Below are 16,460 nucleotides of genomic sequence, written 5' to 3'. Positions count from 1 at the left end.
CAGTACTATACAGTATGATTGGTGTTACGTTGTGAGATAGTACAGAGAGAAAATTAGGAAGAGCCACAGAAACAATAAACTAGCGATGCAGTATTGTTTTATAGATTTATGCTCACTACAAAGAATGTCTAGTTCTCCCAAAATAATCTTCCACAGAGCCTAAGCTAAGCATGCAGTGAAAGAACTCCTTTCAGTACAATAGAGACAGTTTAAATAAATGACAAACAAGAGAACTTAGCTATAGACTGTGAATGACACTGACGTAAGAAACCAAAATCTGAATTTACCTTGTGGATAGTGAGAGGTGCCAGGATGATTCCAGCATGGGAGACTGAGTAAAATATATAGTACTACTACTACTACTACTAATAATAATAATAATAAATTTTAATTAAACAAATATGGAAATATGTAAAATTCAAAAGCATTAGTTAACTGTTGCTTTTGAAAAGCAGAAGAAAGTCCTATTTTCAAATAAGTTTTCAAACTTACACTGAATACTTTTAAATAACTTGTTTCTGTTAATAACTAATAAGAGCAGTACCTTTAAATTTTTAAGAGAAAAAACTTGAAAATAATAAACTCACAGGTCCAAGATAAAGTCAAGCAAAGAAACATGAAAAAAATCATAATAAAATTGCTTAAGACCAATGATAACAAATAAGTCTTATAAGCAGCCAAGAAAAAAGACAGTGTCTACAGATAAAGATGACAGCAGATTACTCATTAGAAACAATTCAAGTGGGAAGACAGTTAAGCAAATCCCATAACGTACTGAAAGAAAACAAAAGAAATATCTTTCAAATACAAAGGCAAAACTAAGATATTTTTAGACATGCAAAAGATAGAACAATTCATATGCATTCAGACATAGAGAAGCTGAAGCAATTTTATGCCAGATAGAAAAATGGATCCCCACAAAGGAATGAAGAGTAGTACACATATAATTATATGTTTTTCTTACTACTTCAGTCTTTTTAAAACATAATTGGCCTTTTAAACAATAATTATAATGTAATATGGCATTTATGACAATGTACAAGTAAAATGTCTAACATCAGTAGAACAAAGGCCAGAGGAGAAAAATAGAAATATACCAATATCTCAAATTAAATATTCCATTTAAAAAATAAGATCTTTTGTTTTTGACCAGTAACGTCCTCTAAAAACTCAGTCTAATGGATTTCAAACCGACTGATGTGATTGTATTTATCATCTATCAATTCTATATGATAATTACAATAATCTTTTAAGTTCTCCAAATTTAAAAACAGTGTTCAGATATTGATGGTCGAAGAGAAAAGCTAACTTATTCTATAGCATTAGAAATAAACCACGTGGCGGCGGGAGGGGGGGCGCCGTAGCGACCCGGCCTTTCCATCAGTTTTTCCCTCTCTCGCCCCCGCGGAGGCTTTCCGGAAGGCGCTTGCGTGGGGGACTCGGCGCTGAAGTGGCCGAGCTGTCGGGAGGGACCTCAGTGGGCGCTTCGAGGACCCAAGATTGTCTAAAGCCACAGGGAAAATGGTGGAAAATTCACCGTCGCCATTGCCAGAAAGAGCGATTTATGGCTTTGTTCTTTTCTTAAGCTCCCAATTTGGCTTCATCGTGTATCTTGTGTGGGCATTTATTCCTGAATCTTGGCTAAACTCCTTAGGATTAACCTATTGGCCTCAAAAATACTGGGCAGTTGCATTGCCCGTCTACTTCCTCATTACTATAGCAATTACTATAGTAATTGGTTACGTACTCTTATTTGGAATAAACATGATGAGTACCTCTCCACTCAACTCCATTCATACAATCACAGATAACTATGCTAAAAATCAACAGCAGAAGAAATACCAAGAGGCCATCCCAGCATTAAGAGATATTCCTATTAGTGAAGTAAACCAAATGTTCTTCCTGGCAACTAAATAACTTTATGCCAAAAACTAAATTGTATGTAGACTAACACCGAGCATTTACTATAATTTTTTATGTAATAATTTTGACCATAATTTTTTTGACTCTCTCTTGTACCCAATATTGAAATGTAAACAAAGTAAGTTGATTCTTCTAGATTAAGTTCTATTAATATTATAAAAGTTCTTGAGTATTGGTTATTAATGAACAGAATAAATAAAATACTGCATTACCATATAGCAGACTTGTTAAAAAAATAAGTATCAGTAAAAACAAGAAATCCCTCCAAAAAAAAAAAAAGAAAGAAAGAAAGAAAGAAACCATGTGGCAATTCCAGTCTGATATTTGTTTAGTTCATTTCTTTCTGTTTTTTAGTCATTTGGTATTTCTGAATTGTGGCCTGTATCTAAGTATGGTTTATATTTTCAGTGTCTTTTTCACAATTACACACCTTGCATGAACATTTTTCACCTTTACTAGGAGCAATGATTGAACTGAAACACATGGACAACTGGTCTTCTGATTTTTCTACTTTTAATGAAACAGGAGTTAAAAACTTCCTCTTCAATGTATAAGTAAGTAATACAAGCTCTGTCACAAATGGTAGCTGACCTCCTGCATTTGGGAGACATTAAAAGAAGGAAGAACCACAACAGAGGAGAATATACTCTCGGTCTAAAAAGAGCTGAGTTTCAGCAAATGATTTTCATATTAGATTGCTAGACTGGCATTTTCACATCTTCCAAAAGAAGCTGAAAATATGGATTTCTAAATGTGAATTCTCATGAATTTTATGCATTGATAATTAATGTTAAAATTGATCTGTCATGGGCCAAGACACTGTAGGCCAAACATATATGTGTGTATGTATATATTATAATGTATATATAATGTGTCTGATGTGTATAAACATAATAAAACACACAAAAATCATGCACATGTATCCACAAACACTTATACACACACGCATGCACACACACACACACACACACACACACACAAATTCCCAAAACTGCGGGATATATTGGGACCTTGGGTCTCTAGTTTTTTGGGGAGGGTTGTTTTGTTTTGTTTTTTTAAGATGATTTTCTCTAAGTTGAGCATTAGGCTTTTATGCTTTGGAATATAAATATTTGGAAATATACACATTTGGAAAAAATAGTCTGGGGGATAGTATCAGGACAAAAGTAAGTCTATTTAATAAGACTAATTTAGCACAGGAGTTTTTTTTCACATCTCCATATTTGTTATTTTTCATGGGTATAAACCTTGATTTGACCTGGCCCTTCATTGGTTTGGTTTTGTTTTGTTCTTTAATCTACTTTTTTGAAAAGACCTTTGAAATTCACTTTCCCTTTGTTGCCTGTGACAGGACTTGTACCACAGACTTGCAATGAAGCTTTCTGCCTCACTGAACCACTTTCACAGACTCTGTATTAAACGGAATGGATTCTTTCTTCCCTTCTTCCTTTCTCTAACGTGAGGACAAAGAATTCCTTTGAAGAAAGCCTATAGATCTCAACATATCATGAAAGAGGCTTGATTATGCCTTACTCTTTGTCCACAAGCCCCATAAAGCATAAAGTTCTTGTTATCAATATCATTATTTTGTACAAATTTGAAACAGAATGGACAGAGTGTGGCTCCAAATATAGAAACCACCTAGATTGCCCATGCTTTAAAGAAAGGTGAGATCTTAAATTTGAAATTCTCAATAACACTTTCATTGCTTTTTTACTTCTCTTAGTTTCAAATTATCTTTGGGTAGAAAAAAATATATATGGTAAGCTCAACAAAATAGCCATAAATGCTATGGTTTGAAATAATGTTTATCGTATTTACAGTTGTGGATAATAGGAAGGATGGATATAAACATATAATTATATCATGTATAACTGCAGTTTACAATTGTCAGGTGGAACCTAACAAGAGAATAAAAGCTAGCAATGGTTTAGTATTTATCATGAAGTAGTGAACTTCTAGAAGATACCACAAGAGAATAAAAGAGAATAAAAGCTAGCAATGGTTTAGTATTTATCATGAAGTAGTGGACTTCTAGAAGATACCACAAAAGATTACCCTTCTTAATTTTTTCTTTTATTAAAGTAAATATTTAAGTCACCAAACCAGAAATTGGTGCACTCCTCTCATTAAACATATGTAGAAAGAAATGGATCTATTTATCTATTTATACCTTAAGATAGAGACAGAAACAAATCTTCAGCACTCTTGTGATCAGTCTGAACTTAACTTATGTATGGAAGGAAAACTTCTGAAGGCAGATGAAACTTGAAAAAAATATATTCACCTGATAAATTCAGTGGCAAGTTAGAAGCAGGTATGTACATATTCACTGAAAAAGGAGGAAATGGGTACTTTTGCAGGAGAAAAAATTGAGCACCCAAATAGTCTATTATGACTTGATTTTTAAAACCATCAATAGAAAATTAAATCCTAAAACAACTCAAAGGACATTTCAATGTCATGTTGAAGTAGCTTATACAAGACTAACCCTACCACCAAGATCAATTTCAAAACCTGGAAAAAATGCACAAGGCAGACATTTAAGGGATGAAAATCCTTGAGAGGAGGAGGTCATACCAAGCTGAGCTCCAGAGTCACTTCAGCTTTTTCCTGGAATGATTTTCCAAATCATACCAGGGAAACTAGAGCCTTAAAAAAAGGGATATCTGGGTCTTGTTTCAATCTTACCAAGTTAATGATAGTGAAGACATACTTTGAGACTGACGAACAGACTGAGATATAAGAGGAAAGAGATAAGAGAGAACACCATAAATATGAGACTAAAATTCTGTTTCAGATTTGCTCATAAAGCATGAATTCGTTTGCTAAATCTGCCGTAACAAAATACCACACCAGGTGGTTTGAACAACAGAAATTTATTTTCTCACAGTTCTGGAAGATCAAAGTGCCGGCATGGTTGGATTCCTCTAGGGTCTCTCTCTTTAGGTTTTGTTGTTGTTGTTGTTGTTGTTGTTTTGTTTTTTGGTTTTTTTTGAGAAGAAGAAGAGAGAGAAAGAGAGAAAGGGGGAGCAGGGGGAGAGGGAGAGAGAGAGAATCTTAAGCAGGCTCCATGCCCAACACAGAGGCCCATGTGGGGCTCAATCTTACGACCCTGAGATCATGATCTGAGACAAAAGCACGTCGGCCCACTCAACCTACTAAGCCACCTAGGTGCCCCCTCTCTCTTTAGCTTTTGAAAGGCTGTCTTTTTGCTGTCTCTTCACAGTTATCCCTTGGGCACGCACATCCCTGGTGCCAATCTCTCTTAACAGTATGGCAGTCATTGGATTAGAGCCCCACCCTAAGGGCCTCACTTTAACTTAATCACCTCTTTAAAGACCTTATCTACAAATAAGGTTACATTCTGAGGCACTGGGGTTTGACATATGAATTTGGGGAACACGATTCGGCCCATAATAAGGTATTTGCAGACACTTAAATTGCATATGCAAGGAGTGACCCACACAAAGCAAAAAGCAGTAGCTATGTGACTAAAGCACTCCACAAAAATTTTAGCAGTCTTGCAATGCTGAGGAGACAGAGGTTGGAATTCAGGTCCCACCAAGGCGAAATTTCTTTAGTTAAGAGAAAAAGGAAAAGAAAAAAGAGAGAATTTAAGTTGAAATCACAGAGTGGCTAAAACCAAGAATTATTCTTTAGAGAACATTTGAAAATAACTAACACTAACACACCTGGACAAACACCCTTACCTGGATCAAGGTGATCTAAAATTTCTCTGCTTTCCAGGAAAAAATTAAATCCTTTTAAGAGGAAGATAACATAAGGTAGAGCCTTGTCAACTTTTTTTTTTTTTTAAGTATCTGGCACTCAATAGATCATAGACATTCCAAGGAAGAAGAGCAAATGAACCAAACCAAACAAATCAAAAGCAGCAAAACAAGGTAAAAAGACCCACAAGTCAACATACTGTTCCTACTAAAAGAGACTGGGGAATTCCAGCTTTGGCACCAAAATAAAAACAGCTTAGAAGTCATCACTGCCATACTTACATGATGCAAAGCTGAAGCAAAACTGAAAGTAATGTTTTTGACCTATTAGAGAGCTGAGATGGCGGAGCACACTACTACTCCCAAATCTGAAGGGACAGGTGAATCCAGAGTCATGGGTTGGATCTGCTCACCTGGCGTAGAAGCCATCAGAGCCATAAGCACTGACAGGCATACTTTCATGGTAATTTTGACTAATTGCTGAAGATTAGTATAGATTAGTTTAAGAGTGAGAAATTCCTGGGCCTGGAGTCCTTCAGGGACACTCACACTTTTTGCCCTGAGGAAACACACCAGGTTCTCAAGGTCAAGATCCAGGAAAGATCCCTTCATGATTGGCAGCAGGAGGACAAGAGTAGTCATTATAGAATGCACATGGAACATCCTCTCTAACAAAGGCCTACTCTGAAGGGAGATTTTAGCAGAGACTTATCCCACCTGGAAGAAGGGCATGCCTCACATTCAAGCCCTCTCTAGTCTTACTGTTTCTCCCTTTTGATATAAGGAGAAAAATACTATAGCACTGGAGAAATATTTGTAAAGGGTACAGCCCAGAGATAAAGACCCAAGGAAAGACTATATTTATTCATAAGATTATAGAATGCTTCCCCTCCCCCACATCTCATCACAGCACCAACAGGGCTAGAGCATAATTATAGCGTGACATAAAAGGGACATTAGGAAAAACCAAGGAAATCTGAATAAAACATAGACTTTAGTCAATAATAATGTATTAATATTGGTTCTTTAAGTTTAATAAATGAATGATTATATCATTACAATTACATGTTATCATGTAAGATACATGTTATCTTACAATTATCATGTAAGATAATAATAGAAACTGGCTGTGGGGTATATGAGAACTCTCTATACTATATAATTTTTCTATAAATTTGAAATTGTCCTAAAACACAAAGTTTCTATTTAAAATTTTAAAATATGGAAATTTTTTTAAAAGATTTTATTTATTTATTTGGCAGACACAGAGAGAGAGATCATAAGCAGGAGGAGCGGCAGAGGGAGAGGGAGAAGCAGGCTCCCCACTGAGCAGGGAGCCCAATGTGGGGCTTGATCCCAGGACCCTGGGATCATGACCTGAGCCAAAGGCAGATGCTTAACCCACTGAGCCACCCAGGCATCCCAAAATATAGAAATTTTTAAAAAGACTCATGGGTGATCTAGATATTAGAGATATTAGAAAAGGAATTTATGTAATCATAATTAGTTCAAGAATAAAGAATAATATTACAGGCAACTGTAATTTATAAAAGAGTTAAGTAGAACTTCTAGAATAGAAAAAATACCAGAAATATAATTAAGATGCATCAGTAATATGGTAAACATCACAAAAAATGAGGATAAATAATCTGGAAGATCACTTAGGAGAAAATATTCCAGTTGAAGCACAGAGAAAAAGAAGACTGGAAATTGAGAGAGTGTAAAAGACTCATGAAACATAGCACAATGATCTAATATAAAAATTGGAATTCCATAAACAGAGAGAAGAGATAATAGATAAAATTTACCAAGTCAAATATACAAAATGCTCTATGAAATCCAGGAAAAATAGTTTCTAATTATTTCTAATCCATGCGTAGATGTATTATAGAAAGACTATTGAACGTAGTACCGAAAATTTAAGGATGCATACCATAGCTAAAATGCCAATAAATACATTAAAAATGGAATTTTGATAAACAAGTCATATAAGAGGACTTGAGAGAGAGAAGAGAGAAATCAAACACAGGAAAGAAAAATGGAAAAAAATGACAAAATGGTACATAGACCAAAATTCAATAATATCAATAGTCAACATTATATGCTAATGTTCTAAACACTCCAGTTAGAAGGTATATATTATCAGTGTGAATCAATAAGCGATGTTCCCCATGAAAAACAAACTTTAACAAAGACTGATAGATTGAAAGTAAAGAAATAGAAAAAGATCTTGCAAGAAATGATCTTGAAAGAAATTCTTGTTAGAATGAAAAAAGCTGAAGTTGCTAGTTTAGCATCAAATCAAATAGACTTCAAGACAAAGACTACTCCCAGAGATAAAGAAGAGCTTTTCAAAATGATAAGAATAATTCATCAGGAAGACATAAAATTATGAATGTATTATAGTGTCTAATACAGAGTTTCAAAAAGCATGAAATAGATTTTGACAAAATTAAAGAAAGACAAATCCAAAATCATAGTAAGAGATTTTAATATCTGTCTTTTGTCTTAATATTTGTCTTTTGATAATTGATAAAACATATAGTCAAGGAATTAGTAAAGATATAGAAGACTTAATATAGTATCAAAAATCTTGTTCTAATGGACATTTGTAGAACCCTACACCCAACAATGTCGTATCTAAATTCTTTTCAAGAATACTTTCACCAAGAAAGCTCATATAGTGGAACATAAAACACTAACAATAAATTTTAAGGGCTAAAATTACGCAGAGTATCTTCTCTGGCCACAAGGTAATTAAATTTTGAAACTAACAGCAACAGATATAGGAAAACCCCAAATATTTGCATATTATGCAACACACACTAAGTCATCCATAGGTCAAAGACAAAATCATAAGGGAAATTCAAATATTTGCAAGTGAACGGGTCCAAAAGTATAATATATCAAAATTTGTGGAATGCAATAAACTGGTAAAAGAAAAGCAATAAAAAGGATAATATGGAGGAATGAAGGCTAAAAGGAAGAAAAGGAGAGAGGGAGGGAGGAAATGGGAGAGACTGAGCTTTTGGCTTAGAGTTTCTAGCTCCGAGGCTGGTACAAGCCATGAATATTCACTGGATGTGCTCCAGATGCCTTGGTGCCAGAAACAACTCATTTTTATAAAACAAAAGACAAAACAAAACAGAGAAGTATGGATAGTCACTTTAATAAATCGTGTTGGGCCAACCTGGTAGCCAGGTGTAAAAGTATATACTTACATATTTACCTCATACTGTACATCAAGAAGAACTATAAATTGACCAGAAATTTAAAAGTTTAAAACCTATGAAACCATAGCCAAAATCTTACAACTTTGATATAGAAAAGCCATTTTTAAATCAAAGGCATGTGGTATGTTTGCAATTCTCATATTTATTAATAATAATCTGAATACAGGGCGCCTGGGTGGCTCAGTTGGTTAAGCGACTGCCTTCGGCTCAGGTCATGATCCTGGAGTCCCTGGATCGAGTCCCGCATCGGGCTCCTTGCTCGGCAGGGAGTCTGCTTCTCCCTCTGATCCTCCCCCGTCTCATGTGCTCTCTCTCATTCTCTCTCAAATAAATAAATAAAATCTTTAAAAAAAAAAAAAAAAATAATAATAATAATAATCTGAATACATACAGGAGGTTTCTGGAGCAGATACAGCTTAATTATTATTTACATAATAGTGACTGCACTGACTCTCTTTTGTACTAATTTTTGTCCCATGGAAATGTGATGAAAACCGATGTCACCTGTATGTAATGGCTCTGTGCTGTAGGTGAAAACACCAACAAAATGAACCTGGATACTTAAGTACACACTCTCCTTCTCCCCTCCTTGAAGGAGGAAGAAAACCGTTTGTTTCTTGGAAAGGTTCTGATTTATATCCTCTTTTGTAATGTAAATAAATCTCTCCTGGGGAAAGATAAGAACATTGTCTTCTGCTTTGCAACCCACAGGTATCTCCCTGTCCCAGTTCTCAGCACTGTTTGAAAAGTAAACGTACACTTCTGGAGTTGAGTAAATCTCTCCCAGGTTCTCGCTGTTGTAAATTAACTTCTAAGACTTACTCTTTTAGACTAGGTCCCAAGCTTCAGTAAGATTTTTCTCAGAAAGCCCAAACTGTTCAGAAACATAAAATATATTCTCTATAACTCCATGTCATGAAATGTAATAGCATTGAGTACCTAAAAATCAAAATTCTTCCTTCACAAGAATAAGAAAGTAACATAAAATTATATAATTTTCAATACCAACTTTTTATTATTGTTTTAAAGTATACTAAACATGCTAAATTTTAAGAGGAATTTATCATATAATTTCTTATTTAGGATGCACTGAATGATATAATGGTCAATGCTTTGATTCATTTGAAATTAATAAACATAACTTGAGGTAGGGAGGATATTTTATATCTTTGAATTCATTTATTCCTGAACCACATATTTGTGGATTTTTTTAATTTATAAATACTCACATGTACACATACTATTTTCAATCAGAATGGAGATACTTTGATTTCTCAATCCTGAGTTAATGGGGAGGTGTTAAAAGATAATTTTAGAAAACTACTGCTCATTATTTTGACTTTTGAAATTATAATCATGTTCAACTACTGGAAAAATATTTTTAAAAATCTACCATGATAGCCCAGTTATTTTAAAAACTTGAGTTATAGAAAAAAAATTAAATATTTTCAAAGTTAATACCTGATTCAGAGCAGACTATTTTAGCCCAATATTCCATCCCTATAGTGGATAGACCAAAGGGAACACTTGGAAGGACAGTTTCTAAACCTGAACTGCACAAACGTCAAAAACAAAAAGTACCAGCCGACAGAATCTGTCTTCTGAAACTTTCTGGAAGGCTCAGATATCAACTTTTGCTTTACATTTTATTGGTGAGTATTATGCCCAGGACAACCTTTTCCTTCAGCTGGTGCCATGGAATACAGTTTTAGCAGGATACAATGCTACTCCTGACACATTTTGGATTCTATTAATAAGGATGAAAGTAAGTAGATTATCAGTTTATTACTTCTGTAGTGATGTTCTATGAGGTCCATCACCGCCCTGTCTGAAGTTATACTTAAAATATAACCCAACAGATGAACATAAAGGAAAGAAGAAATAGAATTGTACTCCTATTCAATTAAAAAAAAAAAGGAATTGGAAATACTTATAAAAAAGAGAACCCATGTCATAAATGAACAGGTACAAATTTTATACAACTTCACACGACAATGAAAATTGCAACACATTTGTAAATGTAAACAAATAACTGAGAACAATATTTTAATAGAAGACCATTACAAAAATTACTGTTAGTAAAAGAACAAAAGGACCTGGAGTTGGAACCACAATGTCAAACCTCCTCTTAAATGGTCTCATTAACTCTACCAAGATAAATTTTTGAGGTGAAACAACACTGATTCCCAGTGCATAGGGCTGATATTTGATATCAAAGTTTAAACTAACTGTTTATAACTCAAGACAATAGTGGCCTGACATTTGAAAGAAAGTGTAGTCTCTGTGTTCAGTTTATGCTGACCATAGTACAAATAAAAGTGGTGTGCCTTGTAACATTTTCTGTCTCAGCATACCTTACAAGTTAGAAACTGTTGTAATTATCTCCCAATAGAGTGGAATTAATTCAGAGCAAAGTACTCAAAGCTGCTAATGACTGCATGATCAGGTAATTTTATGGTTTTAGCAAACAATGATAGCATACATTTAAATTTCAGTTAACTTTGTTTTGATGAATGTGTATCTAATAAAAGAAATCTTAACTCTTTTGGAAAGTTATTAGTTTTTATTTCCTTTGGTGAAATTTTAGTTTTTTAACTACTGCTACACTCCATAAATAATGAATGCTTTACTTTGCATAATCTAAATGTCTCTATACAAATATGACATGATTGCATTTTCTGGGCACAAACCTTTGATATTTTAAAAGAATTAAAATTGAACAGATTTTAGATTTCATTTTTAAGTTGCCCCACTAAGTTATAAAGAACAGGAATTTTATTATTCCTTGTAACTAATCTTTTCATTATTTTTATAAAGTCCTCTAATTTGAATCTAATTGTTCAATGACACAGTTAATGAATAATTTCATAAAATATTAAAGTAAAACTAATAGATGAATGGATATTGTACCCACTAGGAATACATTAAGAGGTGCTTGGCTGTAGTTTGTGTCATGTGTAGTGTTTATTATGCTATTGCTGATAGAATGGAAAACATATTCATTATTCAAAAATTTCTTCAAATTTGCAATTTGGTTATTTTAAAGACATAATAAAAAATAGCATTACTTTGAAAAGTTGAATATACCATAAACAATTAGAAAAGTAACTAGAACATAATAGGGAATGAATTATTACAGTTCAACATGATTTTCTGGCCATAATGACTAGAACAACTGAATTTTATGCCTAGTTTAATCTTCTTTATTTGAGTAAACTAAAGAAAACTCATTTTTTAAAGACATGATAATAGAGACAGGCATGTGGATTGAACACATTCATTTATCTCCTCTCCTATATATTATAATAGAATTATAGTAGAGGTTAAAAAAAAAAAAAAAAAAAAAAAAAAAAAAGGCCAACTTACAGCAATAAGAAAAGCCAAAAAAACATTTTCTAGGTGATATAAACCCAAATGGAGGAGTGGTACCTGATGAATCAGAGGAGAGAAAGTGATGAAATCACTTTTCACAATTAAGGAAGTTACTGTGACCTGCTGAACCCTGAATATATTCTTCAGTTGCACTAGCTACATCTGAATTGTGCAACAACAAATGTCCAGTATCTATCATGTGGGTTAGCACTGTTTCATATCACCATGAATAATATTAGATATTAAAGCTTTTAGTGTGAGTTTAAGAGGGAGCAGAGGTGAGCATGCATATTTCTTACAAAAAAGTAACAATCTGGCTAGCATCTTAATTCTCATCAACAAAATTCTATGATAGAATAAAAAATAGATCTTGTAATTTCTGAGGACAAAAATTTTATATCCAGCTAAAATAGTACTCAGGTGGAAGTGAAGAATAAAAACATTTCAGGAATGAAGAAATTTCAAGAATTCAGAAATACTATTTCTGCTGCACACTTTGTTACAAATTATTTAAATATTTACTTTGTCAAAGTAATTGAAGAACAGATATAATATCAAGGAAAGGGTAGATCTAACCAATGACAGCAATGTTGGAAAATTCCAGGATGAAAGATCCACAGACCTATAAAACAATTAATTATACCAAATTAGAGCAAGATGACAGATGCTTCAGGAGGAAGTTAGAGGAAATTATTTGGGGCAAAAATGTTTTCAAACATTCATAAAGTATGGTAGTGTCTATGAAGAAAATGAAAATACTGTGACAGCAACTAGTTCAGAGTCAAGAAGAGAACCCATCAGAACTGGACTCTAGGATTATTGTTCAATGATAGGAAAAAAAATATGGTTATAGAACAAAATGTAAACTTGTCCACTTAGAGAATATGAAAATAACCCTGCAAACAAAAGAAGTGAGATATTAAAAGTGGAGAGGAAAGAGAGGGAAGGGTGAAATAGTTCATAATCATTTTTTAAGAATAGGAAATTAAGTGATATTATGACTGATTAAAAAATGAATATATAATATCATTTTGCTTGAAGTCTGAGGTGACCAGCAGAAGATCTAAGGATACTGATATGAATATATCAAAGGTCAATATGCTTTACTCAATCTACCTATTCAAATGTTAATCTCACCTAAAACCACTCACAGACTCATCGAGAATGTTTGACCAAGTACCTGGGCACTCCATGACCCAGCTAAGTTGACACACAAAATTAATTATCACAGTCCTATCTGATGAATTCCGAAACTAAACATTTGTTGACACTTTTGCAAGCCTCTGTGAATGAGAAAAATATAATCAGCACCCTCAAAGGAGATAGACACATTAAAAAAAAAAATCTATCTACCTACTTACCTACCTACCTACCTACAATTATGTTAAGTATTATGCTAGAAGAATGTGAAATGGAAACACAGAGAAGGGGAATTTGTGCTGTGGGATACTGAGAAAGTCTTCACTAAATGTGCATTTGATCTGAGCATTATTCTATTCAATCATTCAAAGTGGATCCCAATATCAGTTAATGAAGTTAAAAGTGACCTAGTTGAAATTTTAACAATAAAGAAAGTCCCTAAAGATTTTTTTAGACTTATGATATCATCTTGAAATATTTTAAAGATTGAAAAATATATTTTAAAGTAGTGACAAAAGTGGGAAACAGATAGAAGATAATAAAAATAATGGCATTAACACATTGTACAGCACAGATTTAAATCTAGTATTATGAACTAAATCACAAGTTCATCACGAAATTTATGTATGTGAATAATACCTTCTCAATTGATAATGACTTATGAATGAAAAATACCTTTGAGACAACCAATCTTTCTGCAACTATCATTAATATGGCTGATGATTTTGGAAAAATCTTGAATCATTTTGCTTTCACCACAAAATTAGCACATAGCAAACAACCAAAAACATCAATGGCATACTATAATATGTGTTTATTTCTCATAAGTCTCAGCATCAGCTGGAAGTTGATCTCAACCAAGCTTATTCTGGGTCAGTGGGTCAGCCCACTCACTCTAGTCTAGGGCATCTCTAGTTTATGGTCTCTTATCCTTCTTCTGAAACCAGCAGATAGATAACCTGAGAATGTCCTTCTCATTGTGATGGTACAAGAACATGAGAGATAAAACCCAATCACACAAACCCTTTTTAACACCCTCCTTACATCAGATCTGCTAACATCCAATTGGCCAAAACATCGCTGAGCCCAGGGACAGGGAACTATGTATACCCATAAAAGAGATGCAAAGCAAATATATAAGGCAAAGGTCAAGCACAGATAGGAATTACTGGAGATCCAACTTGGGTCCATTGCTGAAATTTACTACATGTCTAAGGAGAGGTTTCCGTTTTGAAAAAGTCATTGTGAGATAAAGAGATTCACAAACAATTCAAACATGTATCATGCTTATGAAAAAGTACAAAATTTTTTAAACAAGTTATGTATGGTAGCTGGTGGTATTATTGTCATTGTGACTGCAATCCTGACAGTTAGCAATGGATATGCTTCTTGTATATGGGAACTAAAAGAAATATGGTGATGCATAAAAGGTAGAAATAAAGGAAATCAGTAAAATCAATAGCTCAAGTAACATTAAGTTGAAGTGTGACAAGAAAAGGAAAAACCGAGTAGTACAAATATATTTATACTATAGAGAAAAATAAATGAGATTATTTTGTTTCAAAAATACATGAGTTTCAAGTGATAATATATATTCAGGACAATGGAATTCAATTCTTGTTGAAATAAAGTGAGCTGAATTTGGCTAACTTTAAACTTAAAACATCTGACCAAAACATGTTTCTCAAATTTTCACATTTTAGACATGATAAACAGTGATTATCGGGAGAAAACTTTTAAGAAATTACTTACGCCACCATTTAATTGAAGTCATTCAATGAGTTCTACTTGGGTGTTTACAGATGTACTGAATGTTATTTCTAAATTTTTTGGATTATTTATTTAATGAATTCAAATGTGTTGCCACTCGTTCACAATCTCCTAGAAAACAAAGGAATAAATATTCTCTTTCTACCAATTTAAAAACTTTATGGAAATCAACCAGTATACCCATTTTAGGGTTAGACACTTATTCTTGATTTTAAAGTCATGAAATGTAAACTTAAATACAAATTATATTCCAAAAATTTCTCAAATTTCCAAGAATTTATTTTATTTTTAGTAAGTGGACCATGTATGTGCCATATGAAAGAGCTCTACATAAATCTTTCAGCACACTTTATTTTAGCTAAATTAGCTGCACTGTTCTTAATTATTCAAAACTACATTGAACAGGGGTACCTAGGTGGCTCAGTCAGTTAAGCATTTGCCTTTGGCTCAGGTCATGATCCCAAGAGTTCTGGGATCCAGCCCCATGTCATCAGGCTCACTGCTCAGTGGGGAGCCTGCTTCTCCCACTCGCTCTGCTCTTTCCCCCACACCCCCACCCCACTCATGTGCTCTCTCTCTTGCTCTGCTCTCTCTCTCAAATAAATAAACAAAATCTTAAAAAAAAAAAAACTACATTGAACAAATTAGGAATACGAGAAGCATATAGGTATATAGTTCCTAAATTTTCCTAAGTTTGATCAATGAAGCAAGAAAACGAGCCACTATTAGGAGAATACAGTTTTCAGCCCATTGGACAGAGGTTGTTTAAACATAGGAATCAAAAAAGCTTCATAAATTCAGGTTCACACAGGTCTTTCCTAAGTGCATGTGTATGTGGGGGGTGTGAGTGTGTGGGTGTGTGTATTCACAGGTAGGTATCACAAAGAGATGAGACCTATATAAATCTATACAGTTACTGCTATTAAATGATGGAAATTTGTTTATGAACAATATTTATAAAAATGTTTAGCCTTTTGTGTGAGAACTATTTCTCCTGATGATGGTTAAAATGAAACTTAGGAATTAAGAGAGAAAATGTATCATGAAAGCTAGCCTTGCAAACAGACCAAAGTTGCTATTTAAGAGGAATGGCTATGTCTTAAAAGCTTAGTAAACTAATTCCCTTCTAAATCCAGAAGGAAGAAAAAAAAAAAAATCACAGAAATTTAGAAACAAATGGAGGTTGGCAAAAATGTAGTTGACTTTTCTGACAAGAAAGTGAATTCCAATGAAGCAGTACCAATATGGTCACAAATTAGAACTGTGCCAGGACTCAGGCCCCATGTTTCCC

General features: G+C 33.7%; 1 protein-coding gene across 1 annotated transcript; it reads left to right on the top strand.

The window, feature by feature from the left end:
• Positions 1-1,485: 1,485 nt before the first annotated feature.
• Positions 1,486-1,948, top strand: LOC116633507 (phosphatidylinositol N-acetylglucosaminyltransferase subunit P-like). Its single transcript, XM_032406115.1, has one exon. It carries the CDS (start codon positions 1,522-1,524, stop codon positions 1,915-1,917), a length of 396 nt encoding a protein of 131 aa, XP_032262006.1. The 5' UTR covers positions 1,486-1,521; the 3' UTR covers positions 1,918-1,948.
• Positions 1,949-16,460: the final 14,512 nt, after the last annotated feature.

This window comes from Phoca vitulina, unplaced genomic scaffold (assembly GCF_004348235.1).
Source record: "Phoca vitulina isolate PV1807 unplaced genomic scaffold, GSC_HSeal_1.0 scaffold8, whole genome shotgun sequence".
In the NCBI taxonomy this organism is placed as follows: Eukaryota; Metazoa; Chordata; class Mammalia; order Carnivora; family Phocidae; genus Phoca; species Phoca vitulina.
This window is presented reverse-complemented; position numbering and strand designations above follow the sequence as displayed.